General features: G+C 49.0%; 2 protein-coding genes across 12 annotated transcripts in view; one reads left to right on the top strand and one right to left on the bottom strand.

Annotated features, from left to right (window-relative positions):
• The first annotated feature begins 8,147 nt into the window (after positions 1–8,147).
• ZNF672 (zinc finger protein 672) lies at positions 8,148–15,866 on the top strand. Of its 4 annotated transcripts, none has more exons than XM_040622680.1 (5): positions 8,148–8,485; positions 8,588–8,983; positions 11,128–11,179; positions 11,972–12,075; positions 13,454–15,866. In XM_040622680.1, exon 5 carries the CDS (start codon positions 13,578–13,580, stop codon positions 14,931–14,933), a length of 1,356 nt encoding a protein of 451 aa, XP_040478614.1. In that variant the 5' UTR covers positions 8,148–8,485; positions 8,588–8,983; positions 11,128–11,179; positions 11,972–12,075; positions 13,454–13,577; the 3' UTR covers positions 14,934–15,866. The 4 variants fall into 4 exon arrangements, with proteins under 4 accessions (XP_040478614.1, XP_040478615.1, XP_040478612.1 ...); XM_040622681.1 differs by having other exon boundaries at positions 11,128–11,249; XM_040622678.1 differs by lacking the exon at positions 8,588–8,983.
• Positions 15,867–16,382: 516 nt separating this feature from the next.
• ZNF692 (zinc finger protein 692) overlaps positions 16,383–23,392 on the bottom strand; it is an 8,455-nt gene continuing 1,445 nt past the window's right edge. For 2 of the 8 annotated variants that reach the window (XM_040622670.1, XM_040622671.1), the window contains exons 4-12: positions 23,019–23,282; positions 22,435–22,483; positions 22,220–22,345; positions 21,672–21,893; positions 21,507–21,584; positions 21,329–21,407; positions 19,801–19,915; positions 17,007–17,106; positions 16,383–16,864 (exon numbers count right to left, since the gene is read on the bottom strand). In XM_040622670.1, the coding sequence (XP_040478604.1) occupies positions 16,561–16,864; positions 17,007–17,106; positions 19,801–19,915; positions 21,329–21,407; positions 21,507–21,584; positions 21,672–21,893; positions 22,220–22,345; positions 22,435–22,483; positions 23,019–23,282 (1,337 nt within the window). In that variant the 3' untranslated portion in view covers positions 16,383–16,560. The remainder of the gene's footprint in view (positions 16,865–17,006; positions 17,107–19,800; positions 19,916–21,328; positions 21,408–21,506; positions 21,585–21,671; positions 21,894–22,219; positions 22,346–22,434; positions 22,484–23,018; positions 23,283–23,392) is intronic. The other 6 variants (XM_040622677.1, XM_040622676.1, XM_040622673.1 and 3 more) reach the window with 5 other exon arrangements.

Here is a 23,392-nt window from a genome sequence, read left to right as displayed (position 1 = left end):
GAAGTATATTGTACCTCCATTTTTAAATTGAGGAAAGATAAGAACTAGAGGTTAAATAAATTGCCCAAGATCATGCTGCAGGTAAGTGATGGCACCAGTCTTTGACCTCAGGCAGTTGAGAACCTTAGGCACAATAAGATACTGCCTCAATTAAGCTTTATACAGAAAAGTACTTAACATTATTTAAAATATTTGTAGTAACACATCATATGTTAAGTTTAAATGTACCTACCCAAATTTTAAATGCCTCAAAATCTGAAAGGAAAAGAAATCAAAAGATTTTCTAAAGATGCTACAAGTTTGCATGTGATACTAGTATTATTACACTGCTGCTCCTAAAGTGCCTTTAAAGTGGTTTTAATCATAAAACCTGATTTTATCCTTACCATGTATTTTACTTTAATTTTCCCCTAAAAGTTATGCCTCATAATTTTAAGCTAATTTTCCAAATCTTATTTTGTGAACCAGTGATTCCTACATGTGAGTTCTGAATATAATTTTTACCTGACATAACTTTTTTTAATTTATTTAAATTCAAGTTAACATCAGGGGTAGAATTTAGTTATTCATCAGTTGCATATAACATTCACTGTTCATTACATCAGGTGCCCTCCTTAATGCCCATTACTCAATTATCCCTTACCCCCACCCACCACCCTCCAGCAACCCTGTTTGTTACCTAGAATTCAGCATCTCTTATGGTTTGCCTCCCTATTTTCACCTTACTTTATTTTTCCTTCCCTTGCCGATGTTCATCTGTTTTGTTTCTTAAATTTCACGAGTGAAATCATATTGGTGTTTGTCTTTCTCTGACTGACTGATTTCACTTCGCATAATACGTTCTAGTTCCCTCTATGTTGCAAATGGCAAGATTTCATTCCTTTTTGATGGCTAAGTAGTATTCCATTGTGTATATGTACCACATCTTCTTTATCCATTCATCTGTCCATGGACATCTGGGCTCTTCCTGTATTTTAGCTACAGTGGACACTGCTGCTATAAACATTGGGATGTATGTGCCTCCTTGCAACACTATGTTTGTATCCTTTGGATATATACCTAGTAGTGCAATTGCTTAGTCATAGGGTAGCTCTATTTTTTTTTTTAAGATTTTATTTATGTATTTGATACAGAGTGAGAGAGCACAAGCAGGGGGAGTGGCAGAGGGAGAGGGAGAAGCCTACTCCTGGCTGAACAGGGAGCCCAATGCGGGGCTGGATCCCAGGACCCTGGGATCATGACCTGAGCCAAAGGCAGACACTTAACCAACTGAGCTACCTAGGTGCCCCAAAGTAGCTCTATTTTTAACTTTTAAAGAACCTCCATACCGTTTTCCTGAGTGGCCACACCAGTGAGCATTCCCACCAACAGTGTAAGAGGGTTCCCCTTTCTCCACATCCTTGTCAACATCTGTTGTTTCCTGAGTTGTTAATTTTAGCCATTCTGGCTGGTGTGAGGTGGTACCATTGTGGTTTTTATTTGTATTTCTCTGATAGTGATGTTGAACATTTTTTCATACGTCTGACATAACTTTTAAAAAGTTAGCATTAAGGGGGCGCCTGGGTGGCACAGCGGTTAAGCGCCTGCCTTCGGCTCAGGGCGTGATCCCGGCGTTATGGGATCGAGCCCCACGTCAGGCTCCTCCGCTATGAGTCTGCTTCTTCCTCTCCCACTCCCCCTGCTTGTGTTCCCTCTCTTGCTGGCTGTCTCTATCTCTGTCGAATAAATAAAAATCTTTAAAAAAAAAAAAAGTTAGCATTAAGGACTAAGAAATTTCAAGGGGGTGGGAAAAAAAAAAGACTACGAAATTTCATCATTAAGGACTAAGACATCATTAAAGATTAGGAAAAAGCTTGTCTTTTAGACAAAGTTGATCTTGATCCTCTCAAATATTCTAGTTTTGTGCTACACCAAGTTTATCCAGTTCATCCGTATCTAGTTTACTAGAGCTTTTCACAATTAGTTTACCTACATAAATGTAAAAATAAGTAGCAGTCTGATTGAATCAGTGCCCAAGACTTTAACTTGGCTGCAGACTTTAAGCTGCACAACTTCTAATCATTTCCTTTTAAGAGTGCTGTTTATAGGGGCGCCTGGGTGGCTCAGTCGTTGGGCATCTGCCTTCGGCTCAGGGCGTGGTCCTGGCGTTCTGGGATCGAGCCCCACATCAGGCTCCTCTGCTGGGAGCCTGCTTCTTCCTTTCCCACTCCCCTTGCTTGTGTTCCCTCTCTCACTGGCTGTCTCTCTCTCAGTCAAATAAATAAATAAAATCTTTAAAAAAGAAAAAAGTGTTGTTTATATTTTTCAAAGTTTTATTTAAATTCTAGTTAGCTAAAAGAGACTGTAATACTGGTTTCAGGAGTAGAATTTAGTGATTCATCACTTATATATAAACAGCAAGTGCTCAACACAAGGGCCCTCCTTAATACCCATCACCCATTTAGTCCATCCCCACTTCCCTTCCATCAACCCTCAGTTTGTTCTCTATAGTTAAGACTCTCCTACGGTTTGCATCCCTCTAAGAGTGCTGTTTAAATTAAAAGACATTTAGTCTATACTACCCAAAGCAAACTACACATTTTTTTAAAGATTTTATTTATTTATTTGACAGACAGCCAGTGAGAGAGGGAACACAGCAGGGGAGTGGGAGAGGAAGGAGCAGGCTCCCAGTGGAGGAGCCCGATGTGGGACTCGATCCTGGAACGCCGGGATCACGCCCTCAGCCGAAGGCAGACGCTTAACGACTGCACTACCCAGGCGCCCCACAAACTACACATTTAATGCAATCCCTCTCAAAATACCACTAGCATTTTTCACAAAAGTAGAAAAAACAATCCTAAAATTTGTATGGAACCAGAAAATACCCGAACACCAAAGCACTCTTGAAATGCATGACCATTCCAGACTTCAAGCTATATGATAAAGCTGTAGTCATCAAGACACTACGGTACTAGCACAAAAACCCACATATAGATCAGTGGAACAGAATAGAAAATCCAGAAATGGACCTACAACTATATAGTCAACTAATCTTCAACAAAGCAGGAAAGAATATCCAATGGAAAAAAGACAATCTCTTCAACAAATGGTGTTGGGAAAACTGGACCATTTTCTTACACCATACACAAAAATAAATCCAAAATGGAAGACCTAAATGAGGAAACATCAAAATCCTAGAGAACACAGGCAGCAATCTCTTTGACCTGGGCTAAAGCAACTTCTTACTATTTTTTTAAGATTTTATTTATTTATTTATTTATTTATTTATCTATCTATCTATCTATCTATCTGAATGGGGGTAGCAAGAGAGAGCACAAGCAGGGAAGAGAGCAAGAAGCAGGTTTGCTGTGAGCAGGGAGCCCGATGTGGGGCTCGATCTCAGGACCCTGAGATCATGAGCTGAGCCAAAGGCAGATGCTTAATTGACTGAGCCACCCAGGTGCCCCTGCAACTTCTTACTAGACACATCCCTGGAGGCAGGGGATACAAAAGCAAAAATGGGCTATCGGGACTTCATCAACACAAAAAGCTTCTGCACAGTGAAGGAAACAGTAAAGAAAACTAAAAGGCAGCCTATGGAATGGGAGAAGCTATTTGCAAACGACATATCTGATAAAGCATTAGTATCCAAAATCAAGAAAGAACAAACTCAACACCCCCAAACCAAATAATCCAGTTAAGAAATGGGCAGAAGACATGAACAGACATTTTTCCAAAGAAGACATCCAGATTGCTGACAGACACATGAAAAGATGCTCAACAACACTCATCATCAGGGAAAAAGAAATCAAAACCACGACAAGATATCATTTCACACCTGTCAGAATGGCTCAAATTGACAGAACAGGAAACAACGCATGTTGGCAAGGATGCAGATAAAGGGGAACCCTCTTATACTGCAAACTGGTATAGCCACTATGGAAAACAGTATGGAGGTTCCTCAAAAAGCTAAAAATAGAACTACCCTATGACCCAGCAATTGCACTACTAGGTATTTACCCAAAGGATGAAAACATAGTGATTCGAAGGGGCACATGCACCCCAATGTTTATAGCAGCACTATCCACAATAGCCAAAATATGGAAAAAGCCCAAATGTCCATCAACTAATGAATGGACAAAGAAGACGTGGTGTGTATACACACACACACACAATGGAATATTACTCAGCCATCAGAAAGAATGAAATCTTGCCATTTGCAATAACGGATGGAACTAGAGTGTATGATGCTAAGTGATACAAGTCAGAGAAAGACAAATACCATATGATTTCACTCATGTGGAATTTAAGAAACAAACAGATGAACATAGGGGAAGGAGGAAAAAAAGGGGGGGACAAACCATAAGAGACTCTTAACTATACAGAACAAACTGAGTGTTGATGGAGGGATGTGTTCGGGGGGGTGCTAAATGGGTGTTGGGTATTAAGGAGGGTACTTGTTCTGACAAGCACTGGGTATTATATTTAAGTGATGAATCACTAAATTCTACTCCTGAAACCAATATTACACTACATGTTAACTGGAATTTAAATAAAAATTTGAAAAAATATATTTAAAAGACATTAGTCCTCTGTGTCACATCATTAAAATTAATATGTGTGTTGTTGATGCAATTTATAGGTTGTTTTTCTCTTATTTCCTGAAAACCATTTTGATTGGCTTTACAATATGTTTACAACTTGAAATTAATAAAAATCCTCCTTGCTTAAAAAAATAAAATCTGCATTTCAGAATTTTATTAGGTTGTCTATTCTTTCCTGTTCTCATTCTAGATTGTTAGATTTCACTTTTCTGTACTTGGTTCTTTCTACTATTGGAAAACTGTCAGTTGACATCTGTGGAGTTATTTGGGAAGCAATAGAAGCTATCATGTTCTAGAGGCCAATGTTTTTATTGTAAATGGGACTGAAATTGGAATACTTGAAGAATAGAAACATTGTATTTAGCAACACAGGAACTAAATGGAATTGAAACTGTTCTCAGTCTTTATATCACTGTAACAGTAAGCTTCCAAATTTTATTTGATCAGGCTCACATTTCAAACAATGGATTCAAATACTGGTCTATTCCCTTAACTCTGCTTACTTACTTTTCATTTGCCTCTCAACTGCAATGTAAAGCATGTACTATGTGCCACATGCCCACAATGAATAAATATTCAGTACTCTTACTCTTTTCTGTCTCTCTCTTCTTAAACAACTAACACTGCCCTCTGATCAAACCCAATGGACTGATGTTGCCATGACATTACTGGACTTATGCAAGCATTGGGCACTGACCATTTCCTCACATGGGATCCAAAACCTCACCCTGTCTTGGAGTGCCTGGGTGGCTCAGTCAGTTAATTGTCCAAGTCTTGGTTTCAGCTCAGGTCATTGTCTCGAGGGCCGGGGATCAAGCCCCGTGTCAGGCTCTATGCTCAAGGCTCTCCCTCTCTCCCTCTATGTGTGCTCTCTCTCAATCTCTCTCTCAAATAAATAAATCAATCTTATAAAAAAGAAAAACACCTCACCCTGTCTTGACCCTCCTTCTTCTCAAAGTCTTCACTGCTTCTATAGCTGCCACCTTTTGGAGATTAGTGCTCTAGGGTTCTACCCTCAGTCTCCTTCTTATCCACCTACAGTCTCTCTGGGAAATGTCATCCACTCTCCTAGCTTCATCTTTTCACTTCTAACTTCCTAGTCTTTACAAAACCTGATGCACCATGGCTCCTCCCCTAACCAATGAGAGAAGCCCAAACTCTTGAGTGTGGCATAAATTCTTCTAACCATACCGTAAGGGCACGTGATGGGCACATTTCTGTATTCCCATTGCCCAGCCAGGTGGAACTCAGTGTACCCTCAATAAAGTCTTTTTGGAGGGAGGGATTCTTTGAATTAGCCAAGTTACTTTGAGTTTCCTTTCTCAACACCTCTACCCCCTCCATTTCCTAGAACTCCTGCCCTGCTCCACTCAGCATCCTCCACAGAATTCTGATCTGCATCTACGTACATTTTGTCCTCAGTCTAGAGCAAGAGTATGCAAACTCCTTTCCTGCTTATCCTATCTCTCCGTCCCAACCCAATCCCAGCATCTCTACATTGGCAGAAAGCTCCCAGGGTGTGGAAATCATTGTCACCATCATCCTGATACAAAATCTTGGCTACATGTTAAATCTATGAAATTTGCTGATGACCTATAGAAGAATTATCCCATTCTTCTTGTTCTAGCTTTATACTACTTTACACTTGACATATAATGGGAAGGCATAAACTGTGGAGGTCTGTCTTCCCATAGCATGCCTCAAGAGACTCAGTTTCTGTTTTGTCTCTAATTCTCAACTCACTTCCTTGAATGTAAGCAGGCATTCAGAAAATTGCACTCAGTAAGAATGCCCTCAAGCTTACAATTTAGTAGGGGAGATAAGATATGTACATAATTCTAAAGTATATGGTAAATGATACTAAATACAGATGGTGTCTTATGCCTCTTGTGGCCTGTAAGGACAACAAATTTTGTACTGAAAGGCAACCATCTGGGTCAGATATTTTCAAGTTAACAAATATGCACATAACTTCATCTTGACCTTCTTTCTTTCACTAAACTCAGTATTCCTGTTCCGATTATTATCCCCTTCTGTAATGACTCCCACAGGAAATAAAAATCCACCCCCCTGCATTTTCCCTCCATTGGGTTCTTTCCTCCATAGCAACACAAAAGAAAGTTGTCTAATCCAGACCTCTTTCATATGACAGTTTGTCAAATTTTGTGTACAGTCATGACCATGCTTCTCTTTTGCAGGTTAAATGTCCCCAGCCTCTTCAATTATGTAATGTATTTATCACTATCCTAGTCACTCCTCCGGAATTGGCCAACTGTGTCAGTGTCCCTTAAAGACATGTCATCAATGCTGAACAATGAGTCCAGAAATGTCCTAATTAATCCATTTCTCAGGCCTGAAAGGCTTTGGAATTATTCTCAACTAGTCATCTTCGGATAACATTACCTTACCTGCATATGGCACTTTACAGCAAGCACATTTTCCTTTTCTACTTCTCCCACCTCCATCCCTTCCTGGTTCAGGCCCTCATCACCCCAAGCCTGCATCCTGTGTCCGTTTTTTGCTTCCTTGCCTGCTGCTACCATCCCTGTACTACTTCCACAATACTGTCACACGGGGGTCAGCAAACACTCATTGAGCACCTGTGATGTGCAGTGCTCATGCTTCAGGGCATCGCCTATGAGTAAGACAAGGCCTGCCTTTAACTACAGAGGTGACAGCCGTCATCTGACTATACCAACACGCAGAGGGTTGCATTGCAGCCTGGATGCACACCCACGACCGAGGGTGGAAAGCAGCATTCCAGCATAGATTAATGGAGATGGCATTTGTCTAAACTGTTAAGAATGGTTGGAATTAAAAGCAGAATAGCATTCCAGGCTGAACCGGGGGTAGGGCATAAGGGGTCTAAATGTACAGTGATTTGGGGGGCCCCTGAGCAGAGCAGAGGGACAGAAGCTCTGGACGTGTAGCAGGAGGAGCAGTACTAAGGGTTCTCGAAAGGAAGATTAGAGCAGGTAAAGAATGATCCTGAGAGCCATACCTGGGAGTCTGCTCTGGATGATCAGTAGCCTTGAAGAAGGGGCCGTTATGCTCCCAATTGCATTTCCACCTCTCAGTGGAAGACACTGAAGTCTCAACATTTGGACGAGGAGCTCTGCCTAGCAGCTCTTGAAGAGGCGCCTGGAAAGCCGACCAGGAGTATCCCCAACCCTGGCACTGCGCCCTTGGGCAGGTCATTCATTTGTGGGAACCCCCATGGCAGAGCTGTGGGGAGGAGTAAGCGTGATAATAGGTACCAAGTGTGGCCTCACTGTAAAAAGTCACTCGCTTACTACTGGGACGATTTGGGAGGGTGGCCCCCGCGGTCGCTCCACGCCAGGAACCCATCAGGCGGGAAGCAGCCCAAGCGGGGACTCCCGTCCGCGCCCTCGTGGGCGCGCGAGCAGCTGGAAGGCTAGACTGGGCACGCGGAACTCCGCCACAGCAGGAGCTCAGCGCCCTTTCCTCTGATTGGGCGGGATCAGGCCCGGGGGGCGAGCGGACAAAAGAGGAGGCAGAGATTGGCTGAGCATGGGAAGAAGGAGGAGCCTTGTCGGAGAGGGAGGCGGTATTTGGCTCCCAGTGGTAGCCCTGCCCCCTTGCAGCTTTTTGGGCCAGGGCTGGCGACGCTGAATAGTCAGGAGAGAGTTACTACGCCTTCTAATCATCCCAGCAACCGGTGACGCGGCCCACATGAGGCCGACCACTGGCCAGCCGGGGAAAGCGGGACTGGAGCGTGACTCCCTATCCTGAGGCGCCGCCCAGCTCCCCCCACTCGGCGGCCGCGCGCTCCGCCAGACCCTTCCTCCCTTCAACGCCCTAGTCCCGAAATCCGGGAGGCGGGGGTCGGCGAGCAAGCTGAGTGGGAACCGCGTGGTGTACAAGGAGCCAGTCGGCGACCGGTGAGGGGATTGAGGGACTGGGAGGGCAGGGTTGGCGCGGGGCAGCGATCCCCAACTGTCGCCCGTCTTCTCCCCTCCGCTTCTGGCGGCTACCGTCTGCAGCTGTGGGGAGCGCCGCCCCGGCAACAAGTGACGCGGAGGCACGGCGGAACGAGCGATTGGTCGGTTCACGTCCACGGCTGCCGAGCGGCCTGCGCCTCCCAGGCCTTGCCCTCTGCCTGTCCTCCCCCGTCTTCCCCCGGTGACCTTCGGGGTCGGCGGACCCACGACGCAGACATCGCCAGGCTAAGACGGATTAAAAGGGCAGTGTCAGTCACCAGGCTCTGTTGGCGTTAATCGCCCCAGACTCCTGACTACGTTTTTTGTGGGCTGGCGCCAGGGGCGAGGAGCTGGGGTAGGACCGCGGGTGGGAAGTTTCTCCCAAGGAGAATCTGCCTAGCAACTCGTGACGAAAGTTGACTGAGGCGCCCGGGATTGGCTGTGCTGCGACCTACTCAGGTGTGGCGTTCCTCTTTCGGTGAATAGTTGTGCGCACTTTCCCGTTAAGTACTAGGCAACAAGCCCTAAACTGAGTAACCAGCCTCCATGATTACTCAGAAAGCTCCCGGGGTGTGGCGTGGGGCTACGGAATGCCCACGCTGCTCTAACCATGTGAAGAAGGATTCTTTGGGGGGGGGGGGGGTTAAAAAAAAAAAACTTGCAGAACGTTTAGGATCCTTAGGGTGGAGGTAGGAGTCGGACCCCGCATTCAGGATCCCTCTTCAGAGGAACTGTCCTGAAGAGGGTGAAACCTAAAAACTCAGCAACCACAGTTCTCAGACTTACACATATTTTAACCTTCTTTTCATATGAAACGTTATAATAGCTTCCTTTACTGAATTTTCCCAGGCAGGAGTGTCAGACACCTGACGTCCCCTGTCCAAGGTCACACAGCTAGTAATGGAAGAACCAGAATTTGGACACTTGCCTCTGTGGTTCCCAGCCGGATGGTACAGTTCCATTTCAGAAAACCAAAGCAGAGTATTTGCAGTATATGCAGTAGATAGGGCTATGGAGGATAAGATGACTGCAGAGAGGCCTCGTCCTCCAGTAACCTAACATTTGAAAGAATTGTATTCCAGATTAATGCATCATTCTCAAAAAGCATTGAGTGCCTTCTGTGTGCCCAGCTTCTTGCTAGGCCCAGGGAAGGTGCAAACCACCATGTATAGTCCCTTCCCCATCCCAATTCTGGGATGCTCTGCCCCCTTTGGGTTGCAGTTTTGCCCATGTGTCAAAGGAACATAGAGAATAGACTATCCTACTATGTGTGTTCTCTTCCTGCCAACATCCCTTATCTTCTCCACACTTTCCAGTTCACAGGAAAATCTTTGTGAAGGCAAAACTTCCCAAAGAGTGTACTTGGATCATGATCAGGCTTGGGCACTTGGGATGGAAAGCAGCTGTCATTCCTATTTCCAGCAGTTCCTTTAACATGTCAGACTGGATCTGAAGCTGAAAGGGGCAACTTCTTCTGAAGTACTGGATCTTGTTTCTGTTAGGTCAGGAGTAGCCATTCTGGTGTTCTAGATTCCACCCTCCATCCTTGCCTAGAAAAGGGGCTGAAGCCTTCCTAGAATGGATGGGACTACTGTTTCCTGTTACTTTCATTCATTATTCAGAATAAAGCCAAGTAAGGGGATGGGGCTGTGGGGTGTGAAGGTGCTCAGCAGAGCTTCTCTGAGGAGGGGTTACTGGAGCAGAGCCCTGAATGAAGAGGGGAAGGGACTTTACGGGTGGAACTATAAATGGAAAGGCTCCAAAGTAGGCAATTAATTTTAATAATACATTTCATTTAACCCAGTATATCCAAAATATTACCATTTCAATGTAAAATCAACATTAAACATTATTAATTAGATATTTTGCATTCTTTTTTCATACTAAATCTTTGAAATTAGGAGTGTATTTGACCTTTACAGCATATCTCAGTTTGGACCAGCCACATTTCAAATGCTCAGTCACATATGGTTCATGGCTACTGTAGTGACAGCCCTCAGCCCACGCCTGCACCAGCTTTACCCAGCTCTGACTTCAAGATGGAGGAATTGCAAGATGATCACTTGTCTCTTCATCCTGCCCCAGAAATATTGGCCTGGCAGAACAGATAACCAGGGAAGAAAATCTTTGTACTAACGGAAGGACACAACTCAGAAGAAAAAGAACTAAACTGCTCTCATAGATTGTTAATGTACTAAATCCTGATTAACTACCATACTCTTGATCTGTAATGTTAGATATGGTTAGATGTGGTATGAAATACCTGCAATATCTATTAAGAAACAAAAATAAAGTGATATATAAAACTCAGAAGTTTATTTTTAATGTGAATGTTAATTTTTTCATTAGCTTATCTTACTTAGTACCTATTTTTATTAATTACATATATGGTATTTATAAATATTTGTAAGTATTAAATGCTTGAAAAGTACTAAAAAATTTTTTTTCTAAAATATTTTAAAGTATTGAATGGTTAGGACTTTTCACCAACTCACACATAATTACCTCCTTCCCTCTTTCTAAGCCCTCTTGTACTTTTTTTTTTCCTCCTATACTTACTTTTTTTTTTTTTTGTACAATAATATATTTTTTTTTTCTTTCAGGTTTCCTTCCAGGCATAGACCCCTTTTCTTCCAGGGCAAACTCCAGCATGGGGTGAGATACAGAAGAGAGACTTGAGGGGTGTACTCTGGCACTCAGTTACCAAACCTGCCCCCTAGATAGGGTCTGTCTTACCACATTTGTAATGGGGGGAAATTGTATCTTTGTTTATATGACATTTATTTATGCATGTTTGTGTTTGTGTGTTTGTCTTACCTTCCTTGGGCCTGTGCCCTGGGAGGAAAAGGGTGGGTTCCCAGAAACTTGGCCTGAGAGGTGCCGTGGTCCCTGGAGTCTCTCAAGTGAGGTGGAACCCTCACCAGCATGTGCATTGCTCTCTTTGGCATTTGGATCAAACACTGAGTCCTGAGGGAAGGTTTTATTCACATGAGGGCAAACACTCTTTTGAACTGACAACCTAGAATAGACAGCCCAAGTGTCTGGGCTGAAAGTTCCCTCTGGAAGAACTGATTGTCTCTGAAGACTGCTTTCAGGTCCGCAGAGGGGCTCTTGCCCCTGCTTGCAGCTTTTGCTTAAACTCATTCTCTGTGAATAAGATGTCTGGGATTTAAAATACTTCAGACCAAAAAAAAAAAGAGAGAGAGAGAGAGCAAATGTGTGGGAGAGGAGTGTGATAGATGAAACAGAAGAGCAAAATGCAAAATGTAGATAGATGCTAAAGATGAGGGAGTGATTCATGATATTATTCTTTAGTTTTTTATATTTGAAAATGTCCATTAAAACAATACCCTCCACCAGAAAATATTCCCCTCTTCTTTCTCTCCCTGCCTCTGTGCCCTTTGCTCAATGTAAATTCATGTTGTCCCTCTTACTTCATCCCTGCAGGGTACAGAACATCCTGCTCCAAAGGCATGAGAAGAGAACATCCTATATTGGCCACTCCTGCCCAATGTGGAGGGGAGCAGAAACTCCAGAGCCCACCCCTGAAGGTTTGTGGCTTTCAAGGCTTTTTTTTCAATGGATCCCATTTATGGGGTGTTTTAACCAAGCTCTGGGTATTTATGATGTTTCCATCTGCCAATAAGAAAATGACTGCTGACCATTTGGTTTGCTTCCTCTCCTTAACCTATTGAGTGACACAGCCTATAACTCACAGCAACTATACCTCATCTCCACTGAATTTAGCTGGGACCAGTCCATGAGCCTTGAGGGAGAGTAGTCAGTGATGAGGCCCACAGGAGGCTCTGTACAGACAGGCTGATCCTGCTCGCAGACAGCTACCTGGACCAACTTGTCAAAAGGGTTCAGGGATAACATTTGAGATAAAGAGGATAGCAGATCAGATCCCATCCCCATAAAGGGGCTTCTCTGCTACTCTGGGTTCTCAGATCCCTGGAGCTAGAGCAATGAGAAAAGTCTGCGGAATGTTTGCAAACAACTTGGATGACCTGAGAATTAGGAAGGAATGCTTCTTCCTTCTCTGCAGGTTTGCTAAAAATGTGAAAAGCATTTCTAGAATAATGCCATTAACTTTCAATGTTATTCCTTATGGGTTATTCATGTTCCTTTTTGCCCCTTTCCTGGATCCTGAGTTTCTTTCTCAAGGCTAGGCCAGGGAACTTTTAGGCTGTGTACTGGTGTGGAGTGATTATCAGGTACTGTCCAAAGGCAAGGTGCAATACTTTGGGGTCTCTCAGATAACCATCCCTTGCCCAGGCCCCAGCCCTTTCTGAGACTTTTGCCCAAACTGCTGCATCTGTACAGGTTTCTGCTTCATCTCATTGCCCTCCTTGTCCTTCCAGACCAGATCTGGCTAGGTTCCCATTGGTGACTTAGGAAATCAGGGTCTCAGAGGAAGGTGTTGATGTGGTTTAGGCCCAGGGGCCTTCTCATTGCCCACCCCTCCTTGGTGTTTCCTAGTGCATCTCCAGACCAACACCTCTGATCTAAGGACAGAAAATAGGCTGGGTACTCCTCATGCCCTGCCAAGCAGAGTTTTGGAAGCAAACTCCCTCTCTGAATCCCTCACCCTTCCTGATGGCATGAGGACCTCCCCACCCCCAATATTTCTAGGAGTCCTGTGGCTTTGCCTTCTCTTGGAGAATGGAATCAAGGAGATGGCCTAGCTGAGGAAGTTACAAGAAATAGGGACCCTGTGCTTGCCTCCCCCTTCCCCAAAGTGTAGCTGTTGCGGCTGTTACTGTGGCTTACAGTGACTTTCTCCCTATAGCGCTCAGGGTGAAGGGTGAACCTGGCTGCAGCCCACCCTAGAAAAAGCTGCAGAGCCTGCCCACAAAAGAAGGAACCTGGAATCTGCAGACCAGTTTTCCAGGCCTCCCCTTCTTCCCTCTGCTACTCCCTTTGTAGGCCTTCAGAAAACCGAAAATAACGCGCAGTTTGAGGCGGTGGACGCCGGCGTGGGAGTGGCACACTTCCCCGCCAGCCTGGCCCCCGGCCCGCATCCCGAGGGCACCCCAGCCTAGACCTCACCATGTTCGCTGCATCAGAGGCGGCCGCAGCGGCAGCGGCGGCAGGAAGGCCTTATGTATGCAGTGAGTGTGGCAAGAGCTTCCGCTACAGTTCGGTGCTGCTGCGCCACGAGCGCGCCCACGGCGGCGACAGCCGCTACCGCTGCCTAGACTGTGGTGAGCGCTATGCACTGGCCGCCGACCTCCGCGCACACGGACGCGCGCATGCTGGCCAGACGCTCTACATCTGCAATGAGTGCGGCCAGAGCTTCCATCATAGTGGCCGCCTTGACCTGCACCAGAGCACACACAGACAACGCAGCCGCTCCTGCCCTTGCCGCGCCTGCGGCCGCAGCTTTCCACACCTCTCAGCTCTGCTGCTGCACCGTCGCCGGCGGCACCCCCCCGAAAGGCCCTGCCGCTGTCCCCTGTGCGCCCGCGCCTTCCGTCAGAGTGCGCTACGCTTCCACCAGGCGCGGGCACACCCGTGGGGGACACCCATCATGCCTCTCGACCCGGTCCACCGCTGCTCACAGTGCCCACGGGCCTTCCGCAGCTACGCAGGGCTACGGAGCCACGCACGCGTCCACGCGGCTCAGAGCCCTGGTGACGCCACAGCTCCTCGGCCGCGTGCTCCGGGTACACACCAGTGCAATGTGTGCGGGAAGAGCTTTGGCAAGAGCTCCACACTAACACGACACCTGCAGACGCACTCAGGTGAGAAGCCTTTCAAGTGCCCGGAGTGTGGAAAGGGCTTCCTGGAGAGCGCCACGCTGGTGCGCCATCAGCGAACGCACACGGGTGAGAAGCCTTACGTGTGCGGGGACTGCGGGCGCCGCTTCAGCGAAAGTTCCACCCTCTTGCGCCATAGGCGCAGCCACCAGGGAGAGCGGCCGCACGCTTGCGCCACGTGCGGCAAGGGCTTCGGGCAGCGCTCCGACCTAGTGGTGCACCAGCGCATACACACGGGGGAGAGGCCCTTCCCGTGTGCCGAGTGCAAGCACCGGCGCACGCACACAGGCGAGAAGCCCTACCATTGTGAGTTGTGTGGCAAACGCTTCACGTGCGTATCCAACCTCAACGTGCACCGGCGCAACCACGCTGGCCACAAGCCCCACAAGTGCCCCGAGTGCGGCAAGGCCTTCAGCGTGGGCTCCAAGCTGGCGCTGCACCGCAAGACACACCTGGGCGAGCGGCCGGCAGAATGTGCCGAGTGCGGCAAGTGTTTCAGCCACAGCCGCTCGCTCTCCCAGCACCAGCGGGCCCACACACGCGCTCGAGCCGCCACCGCGGCCACCCAAGCCACCGTGGGAGCTGCGCTCGTCTTTGCTGCGCAGGCAGAACAGGAAAAGCCGGACAAAATTTTTGTGTCCAGTTAAGGGACAGTAGCTGAGAAGCTTCTCTGTAGTAGGCTGGCAAGTACTGACTCACTGCCACAGGGATGGTGGGGCTCCGTGGCAGAGGGAGGTCTCTGCAAAGACAGCGTGGCTGGCTGTCGCCTTGCCACACCTTCCATGGTAGCCCTTCACCGGGACTCCTGCCACGCCCCTACATGGACTTCCCTGGTCAGCTCTTCCTGTCCTCCCTCCTTCCTGCTCTCCCCCTGTGGTGTCGGTGCAGGGAGTCAGGAAAACCTAGACACAGAAGGGAGCCCAGGTATTGGTGTATTCCCATTGCTGCTACTGTGCCCTCAGATGTTTCTTTCCCATTTTCCCACCTGTGTTCTATCTGCTCTTGTCCCATCCCCTTTTTCCAGCCTGAGTCTCCCCTCGCTCTCCTTCCTGCCTACTTTTGTTGTCCTGCCTCTTCAGGTAATGATCACAGATATGGCCACAGGGACAACCCACCCGCCTTGTGGTCTTCTTGCCTCTTGGTTCTACTTGAGTCTCTGCTGCTTTCTTCCTGGGCTCAGAGACAGGAAATTTGTAGGCAGAGAGATGACGGATGGGACAGCTCATTTCAGTGAAAGACATCATGCCAGAACCAACCAGCCTGCCTCCGGGCAGAGAATGTCCACCCACAGTGGAGCTGGGCAGGACAGACCTGATGGTGTCCAGGTCAAAGTGCCTCTCAGGGCAATATTCTCCAGCTAGGCAGGGGGACATTAACTTTGGGACCCAGACTGAGACCACATGGGGTCTACAAAGCAGAGTATTGCCAAGAGTATTGCATCAGAATGTTATTTCCAAACCAAGCTTAGAGCCATGGGGAAACTGAGCTCCACAGAGTCAGTAGTGCAGGGTAGAAAATCTGGAATTGGCCAGCGATTTTTTTGCTTATGACTGGTGAAATAAAGCTTGTTTGTTTGGGTTCCAGATGGCAAGAGCGTCCTTTGTCAAAGCCGAGGCTGCTGTCTTTGCAGACTTCAGGAGTGATGCAAGAGCCAGGCCCTTTTGAAGTTCTAAGATGCCCCCTCCCAAGGTAGCTCAGTGATCTTGCATGTATAGCCCCCTTGATCTTGCACTGGAAGGCAAGACTCTTCGAACCTATACACTTGGTTCTCTTGGTCAGTGCAGAGTACAAATGTGGCTCAGGCTCACACACCTCCATTCCTGTTCCAACCCATCCCTCTGGAATGATCCAGTGCTCTCCATGTCACAGCCTGCCCTTCTTGAGTGCAAGAATAGGTTTGACACTCCACAGAAAAGGACTGCAAAGTGCAAAAGCAAATCGGGAAAGAAAGCCGGGTCCTTGAGGTAGGGGCCTGCGGAGAGAGGAATACAGCCCACACCTATGGCGCACACAGGCATATTCTAGCAGAGCCTGCTTCCAAAGGAATCAGGATTCCTGCGCTCCAGGTGCCAAAACACTCACTCTGCCCACACATGTCCATGTAAAATACTGGATTTATTCTGTCCTCTAGGAAGATTAAAGTAACCTGGCTTGTTTTTTTGCCCCCACCCTGCACTCTCTGTGACCCTGGCTTCTGGGGACCAGGCAACTGGCACTTCCCTTCCTTGCTCCTCTTCAGTCTCCAGGGTCTGGCTCCTCAGAGCTCACGAATGCTCACTGCTGAGGGAGCACAGTCAGAGCCTGAGGAGCCACAGAAGGCCTGGACTCATCACCAGACCTCGGGGTCACAGGGGCAGAGACACTGGGACAGGCCTCCAATGGGCCGGGTGACTCCTGTGGGGCTGGGAGCAGCGCTGGATGGCTTTTGCTGCAGTGAGCTGCAACGCTGTCTGGCTTCTCGAAACGCTTGCCACAAAACTCACAGGGGAAGCGCAGAGTAGCGGCTGTCTCTGCGTGCTTGCGCCGGTGCCAGTTCAGGGAGGCTTTCTGGCGGCAGGTGAACCCGCAGATCTCACACCTGAGCCAGGGACAGCAGAGGGAAGGACAGGGCTTCAGCCCATCTTGACTTCCCCAGGGGTTCCCCCTGCCTCCAGCTGTCCCAGTGTCTTGCTGGTCTCCCTGGCAGCCCTACCTGCCCACCCATGCACCCCCACACTCACTGCAGGGGTTTCTCTCCAGTGTGGATGCGCCGGTGGATGACGAGGTTGCTGCTGGTGCGGAAAGACCGGGCACAGAACTCACAGATGTAGTCCCGGGTGTCTGCGGGTTCACAGGGGTCACCCCAGCATCCATCCCCAGGTCGAGGCCCCTCCTCAGTCCAGCCCACCTGCCAACCCTCACAGGAGTACTGTCCCCATTCAACCTGCTTATCCCACCCCTCCCAGCCCCCAGCAGTGCCCTGTGGCTGTCAGCTGCCCATCTCTATTTTCCCTGAGCCTGCCTCCCTAGCAGCACTAACCACCTGCCCTTTGTGCTTCTCCAGTTCTCACAGTCCTGCTGTGGGTTTTCTCCTATACCTCCAAGTCTCCAGGCAGGCTACACAGGAAGCATCCCTGCTTCTTGTGGCATCCTGTAGACCTCTGCCTTACCACCACGTACAGCCCCGCATGTTCACCTGCAGCCTTCTTCCCCATTCCTCCACCACATTCCCCAAATCTCTGGCTCCAGACTCTCTCCTCAGCCATTACTCATGCTATTGCTCTGTTTTCTACACACCCAGCACTCCACATTTCTGTTCCCTGACCCTCACTGACCTGGTCTCCTACCCTTTTCAGCCACCACTCCTAGGTCACACCCTATCACTGCACTCCTTGAAATTCCAATTCCAAGCATCCTAGTTCCAGCAAGGGCCTTCTACTCTGTCCTGCTACAATAAGCCTGGGATTCCCCCCTGCCAGTCCAGCAACCCGCTGCCTTCCCACTGCCCCCCTCCACGCTTTTCACCCAGATCTCTTTCCAGGGTGTCTTTGTAGCCTTCCTTCACTCGCACTACGAATTCACTGGCCACCCTCTCCCTTAGCTGTACCTGTTTGATTAACATCCAACTCAAGATAAACACAACCCTTGGCCTGCTCCAGGAATACACAGGTGTGGTAAGGGGAGCAGAAACCCCACCCACAATCCGTTCGCCTATCCCTCAGCCTCTCCTTTTCATTACAAGTCCCAAGGGCCCACCATATGCCTCTGCATTTTCTTGGTCAGTTCTCTCTCTCACTCTCAGGAGTCCATAAGGCCATTTTCCATACCACCTCCTCTCTCTGCTAGCTCATTCAGCAGTGATCTCATTTTTCAAGTCCCCAAGAAGAGAGAAGCCAGGAGAGAATAACCACATGTCCCCCCCAACCCAACCTAATCCATCAGCCAACTTGCTTCCGTGCCCATATATGTGAATATTCCTTGTTCACTGCAGTCGCCCTCCAGTGGTGCAGACATGCCGCTTCTTCCTGACCGGAGGTTACCCCGAGCCCCCAACGTGGGCATCGGTAAGCCTTTGCTCTCAGTGGGATCATTCCCATCTCTGTACTCCCAAACTCACAGACCTCCAGCTAAGACCCCATTTTTCTACTTCTCTTCACAGCACCACTCCAAAGAGTGGCCCATACTCACTCTCTCTACTTCGCCAGCTCCTCCCTGCCTTGAACTCACTCCATTCTGGCCATCCTCCCTTGTCGCGCGCCACCTTGTCATCCAGTCAAAGGTGGCTTCCCACACCACGTCCAGCGGCCTGTCCTCATCTTACTCAGTCTTGTAGCCCTGGCACAACCCATCCCCTCCCCCCCCCCAAGAGCACTCTCTCCACTTGGCTCCTCAAATACTGCTCTCTTTATCTGCCTCACTGGGCACTTGGGAGCTACCCTTCCCACCTGCCCCGTTCAGAACTCTTTTCTACCTGTGCTCACTCCATGTAGGTACAGTCCACCCATTTTCCCCCCCAACATCTCTGAACTCCAGATTCACATCTTCTGGGATGCCTAAATGAGCATGTCCCAAATAAAATGTCCCTTTCCTAAAGCCTGCCTCTCCCTCATTTTCAGGAAATCTCATCACCTCTGCCCCGTTGCCCAGGCTGGAATCCTTCAAGTCAGCCTTGACATCCTCCTGCCCATCCACCTGTGGCCAGTCTGTCCTTCTCACAGCAACCTTCTGGCTCCACCTTCACGCTCACATCAGCCTCTAGCCACTTCCCACCAACCCAACTGGACCAGCATGTCAAGGCTGCTATCACTGCGTGCTGCACATTCCTACAGTCCCATTTGTCCACAAGGCAGTCACTTTGCTCCTTTTAAAGTCAGCTGTGTCCTTCTGCTATACAAGACCCTGAGATGCTGCCCATCTCGTTTGGCCAGAAGCCAAGCCATGCTGATGGTAGTCTTATAGGCCCCCACCACCTACCTAACCTCTTTTCCTTTCTTTCTAACATCCTGGCCTCCTCTCCCTTCCTGGAACACACCGCGCAGAAGCCAATTCAAGGCCTTCCCAGTGCTGCCCACAGACATGGACAAGCCTCCATTCCTCCCTTCACTTAGGTCTTTGCTCAGAGCACCTTCCCTTTCTACCAGGGAGACTCCTGCTCTCCTTCTGGGCTTTCACATCTCTTTGTATCCCTGTTATCACTAGAGCGGACGTCTTATGAAGTAAGGACTGCCCTCTTTGTTCACTCTCGTATCTCAGCACCTACAACAGTCTCAAGCAGGCAGGTACTCAACACACAGAGAACTGAGTGTAAGAGCCATCCCACAGCGGGGTGTGATGGGACCTGCAGATAGGAGGTGATGGGCCCCACAGGGGAGGGGAAGGAACCCCTAGGGGGAGGTGACAGGACCCACACGGAGAAGTGAAGGCACCCGCAGGGGGAAGTGAAGACATTTTCACTCACAGAGAGAGGTGAAGGCACCCACACAGGGAGGTGACAGCACCCACAGGAGGGAAATGAGGAGGCATTTCTACACTCACCACTGTGCAGTTTAACATGCTCCTTCAGGTGTTTCTTAAAGTTGAAGGACTTCCCACAGGCTGGCTCTGGGCAGGAAAAGGACTTTTGGTGGATGTGCTGGTACTTCTTGTGGTGCTAGGAAAGGAAACAGGTGGTGTCAGGGAGACCGCCAGAGCTGGCCCAGCAGGCAGGCTGCTCTGCCTCCCCCAACAGTTCTGTCACCACCAGCTCACATCATCCTGGCCAGTTCTGACCTGAATGCGAGCATCCCATCCCATCCTGACACCGAACTCTGCCCTCATCCTATTCTGTCCTTGACTTGCATTATCTCACATTTTTGCCACAACCTTCCTTACAAAGCCCAGTTCCCTGAACAAAGTGCCATTCTGGTGACACTCTCGGTTCCCTAACCATGGAGTTGCTGTCTGCTGGGAATGAGAACATAATTCGGGTAGGTATCATTACCCTTTTCAATATCAATGTACAATAATATTGCCCAGATTGCCTACTTTATTAATAGCTCATCATGGGTGTATATTATATGACGCTTTCTAAATCTGCTTTGGAAACACACACACACACACACACACACACACACACACGCATATGCATGCTCTCCACCTGGAACACTTTTAAGGGTAGTCTGTTCTTGAACTCGCTGAGTATGTCTGGGAAATAGTTCTCCTGTCTGACCTAATTTTACATCCTGGGTCCGTAAATTGCATGGGCTTTCCCCTTTCCTATAATCCCACTTTCCCGCAGTTAAACTGCGGCTTGAGGCTGCTTCAGTCTCTTCATTAACAGGCTCCTGAGTGTTTGACTAGCCCCGCTAAAGTTATTATCCCAGAGCTTTCCCACCATGGGGGACATGCCCCGTTCCCTCTTCCAAATCCCATCCACCCTCGCTTCGCTATCCCTCTGACCTGGGCTCTCCCTCAGCTTCAGGATGTAATCCAGGAGGGCTCTGGGTAAGTGTGGGGGCTGTGGCCCCTTCCTCCTTGTGCCTCAAACCCCTCCTGCAGTTAGGCTGCATCTTCCAGTCCTCTGGCACTAGAACTACCCACTCAAGCCATCAGGGCCAGGTGGCTGCGTGTGGACTCTGGAACCCCAGCACTACCACACACTAGCTTTCTGTGTGCCTCAGTTTCCTCATCTGCAGGAAGAACAGTGTCAGCACCTACTCCCTAGGGATCTTTTGAAGATCCAGAGACTTGACACACATCAAGTGCTTGGAACAGCTGCTAGCACTCCAAGAGCCTGCAGAGTGCCATCGCCATCCCCACGGGACCCTTGGAGGGCCCATGCAACTAGCAGTGGGGGGCAGCAGCTGTGCACCTGAGGCCTGCTTTTCTGCCTTACTGACCAGTTGTCCGGATTAGTGATTAGTAACTGTAGGTAAGCTCTGCAGGTGCACCCAACCCTTTTCCTATCCACCCACACCCCAGGCTTCTTTGCTTCAGCTTCTCCTTCACCTCAGCATCTCACTAAGCCCTTCTCATATACCTCTGAGGCCACATAGAACCCAACCTGTCCCCCTCATAGCCTCACATTCAAATACTGCCGGTTGGAGAAGATCCTTCCACAGCCAGGGAAATCACAAGGCAGCAGCTCTCTTTTGGCAGCTTTCCTGGGGGAGGAGGATAGGCAGGAGCATAAGGACTCCCACGGGCTCTCCTTGGCCCCCTCCTCTCACTCCCCTTCTGAAGGCCCCCTCCCCCAGTCCTACCTAATTCTCTTGGGGCCGATCTGTGCCGCGTCCTCTTCCCAGGCCAAGGTCAGAGCAGACTGGGCCTGACTCCCAGGGCTACGGGCAGCAAAGAGGGAGCAGAGGGCCTCGAGGGAGGGCCATGTCCCAGGATGCCCCTGCCCTCTGTCTCAGCCATCAGGTTACCTGGCCAGGGGCTCAGTCTGCTGGGCTGCTTGAGGGGTCCCTCTAAGTTCCGGCTGTACACCAACTTCGGTAGGCAGAAGAGTTCCAGAACCCAATGATGATGTTGATGAGGATGGTACAGCAAGAGGACTGAGGGGAGCTGCTGGGGCCGGGGGTGTCTCCCCCTCCTTAAGTGCATGGGTGACAGGGGAAGGAAGTACTCTGGGGGCATCTGGATCACTGCTGAAAAGAGAAGGAAGAGGAGGGCTTTATCTTCCTGGGCTCTCAGCTAGCCTTCAACCCAACCCCAGGCCCTAAATTGCAAAGATCCCAAACTCAGAACAACCCTACCCCTACCCCAGGATCTCTGTTCACACCTGCTTTCAGCTTTCATTCTCCTCTAAGCCTAACTTCATCCCCTTTCCCCAATTCAAAACCTCCAATTCTTTCTGCCTTCCCCACCAATAAGCCTTTCCCTCCCCTTGGGTCTGGAAAGCTTGGGATCCCTGACCAGCTAGCTGCTCCCTCCCTCCTGTTCTGTTCAACATCTTCCCACAACCCCAACTTGCTCATCTGGGGAGGAGCTGTAGGTCCATGGGCTGGCATCACTGAGCATCTCCTCTTCATCCTCATCTTCCTCCTCCCCCTCTTCTCCTGGGGTTGGGAAGGTCTCCAGTAGGGGTCCCACTTCCCTGCTGGACCAAGGAAGGGAAGCCTCAGGCTCTGCTCCCTCACCTGCGCTGTTCACCCAAGTCTATCCTTTCCCTCCCAAACCCAACCTCACCTGGGCAACCTGGCCTCCTGAGTCCTCTCATCATGCTCAGATTCCAAACCTGTTGGCACAGGTAGGGTCAAAGGGGAAGGAACTCTGGGCTAGGGGGATGAGGACAGGTATACTTCTAAGGTCTGAAGTGGTGGGAGGACTTTTGGGAAGGAGGGTGCAGAGGCTACTGGGATGGGAAGTGATATTTTACTTTACAGATGATACATTCACATGACTCAAAAAATAAAAGTATAAAAAGGTACACTTTGAAGTCTCTTTTCCAATACAGTCCCCCAATCACCTAGTCCTTCCCACAGAGAACCTGCCCTTCTACATGCCCTTCCAGAGATATTATATATATATATATATATATGTTTTTCTCTTTCTCCCCTTATTTTTCCACTAATGGTAACACAACATACAACATAAATCTTATTCTGTATTTTGCTTTTTATACCTAAAAATATATTTGAGGATATAATTCCTTTGTCAGCATAGTTTTTCCACTGAGAAAGGATAATTTTTAGAAAATGGGGTTCTAAGCTACAGAGATGGGAACCATTTTCCCTCGCGTTTCTCCACAACTCTTCTTTTCTGCGGCGTACCTGCAGGCTCCTGCCCACTCCTGGGCTCCGGGCACCAGCTTCTCCGGGCAGTATTTGGACAGGAAACTGGCTTGGGCTCCTCTGGAGATATGGAGCCTGAAGAGGGGCCCCAGGAGAAGGTATGGCCTGCAGAGCACTCCCATACAAGCCCCCCATCTTGGCCCCTGGGCCCCCGAAGCCCAGGCACTAGGCTGCACTCTCGGCTGTGGGCATGAGACAGGAGCACCAGATACTGCAGACCCTTGGGGGGCAAAGGCTCAGGACCTGAAGTGGTAAAGGCAACAGTCAGGGCAAGCTGGGAAGCCTCCTCCCCTCATCCTGGGACCACACCCTCACAGACCTGTCCCCCAACCCTTCCCCCGCTCCCCCCCCCC

This window comes from Ursus maritimus, unplaced genomic scaffold (assembly GCF_017311325.1).
Source record: "Ursus maritimus isolate PB19 unplaced genomic scaffold, ASM1731132v1 scaffold_5, whole genome shotgun sequence".
Classification (NCBI taxonomy): domain Eukaryota; kingdom Metazoa; phylum Chordata; class Mammalia; order Carnivora; family Ursidae; genus Ursus; species Ursus maritimus.
Note: the sequence above shows the minus strand (reverse complement) of the source record. Positions and strands in the feature narration are given on the sequence as shown.

Bases quoted from the DNA above. Each gene is read 5' to 3' on its own strand.
- ZNF672 (XM_040622678.1), top strand. From the start codon at position 13,578: ATGTTCGCTGCATCAGAGGCGGCCGCAGCGGCAGCGGCGGCAGGAAGG.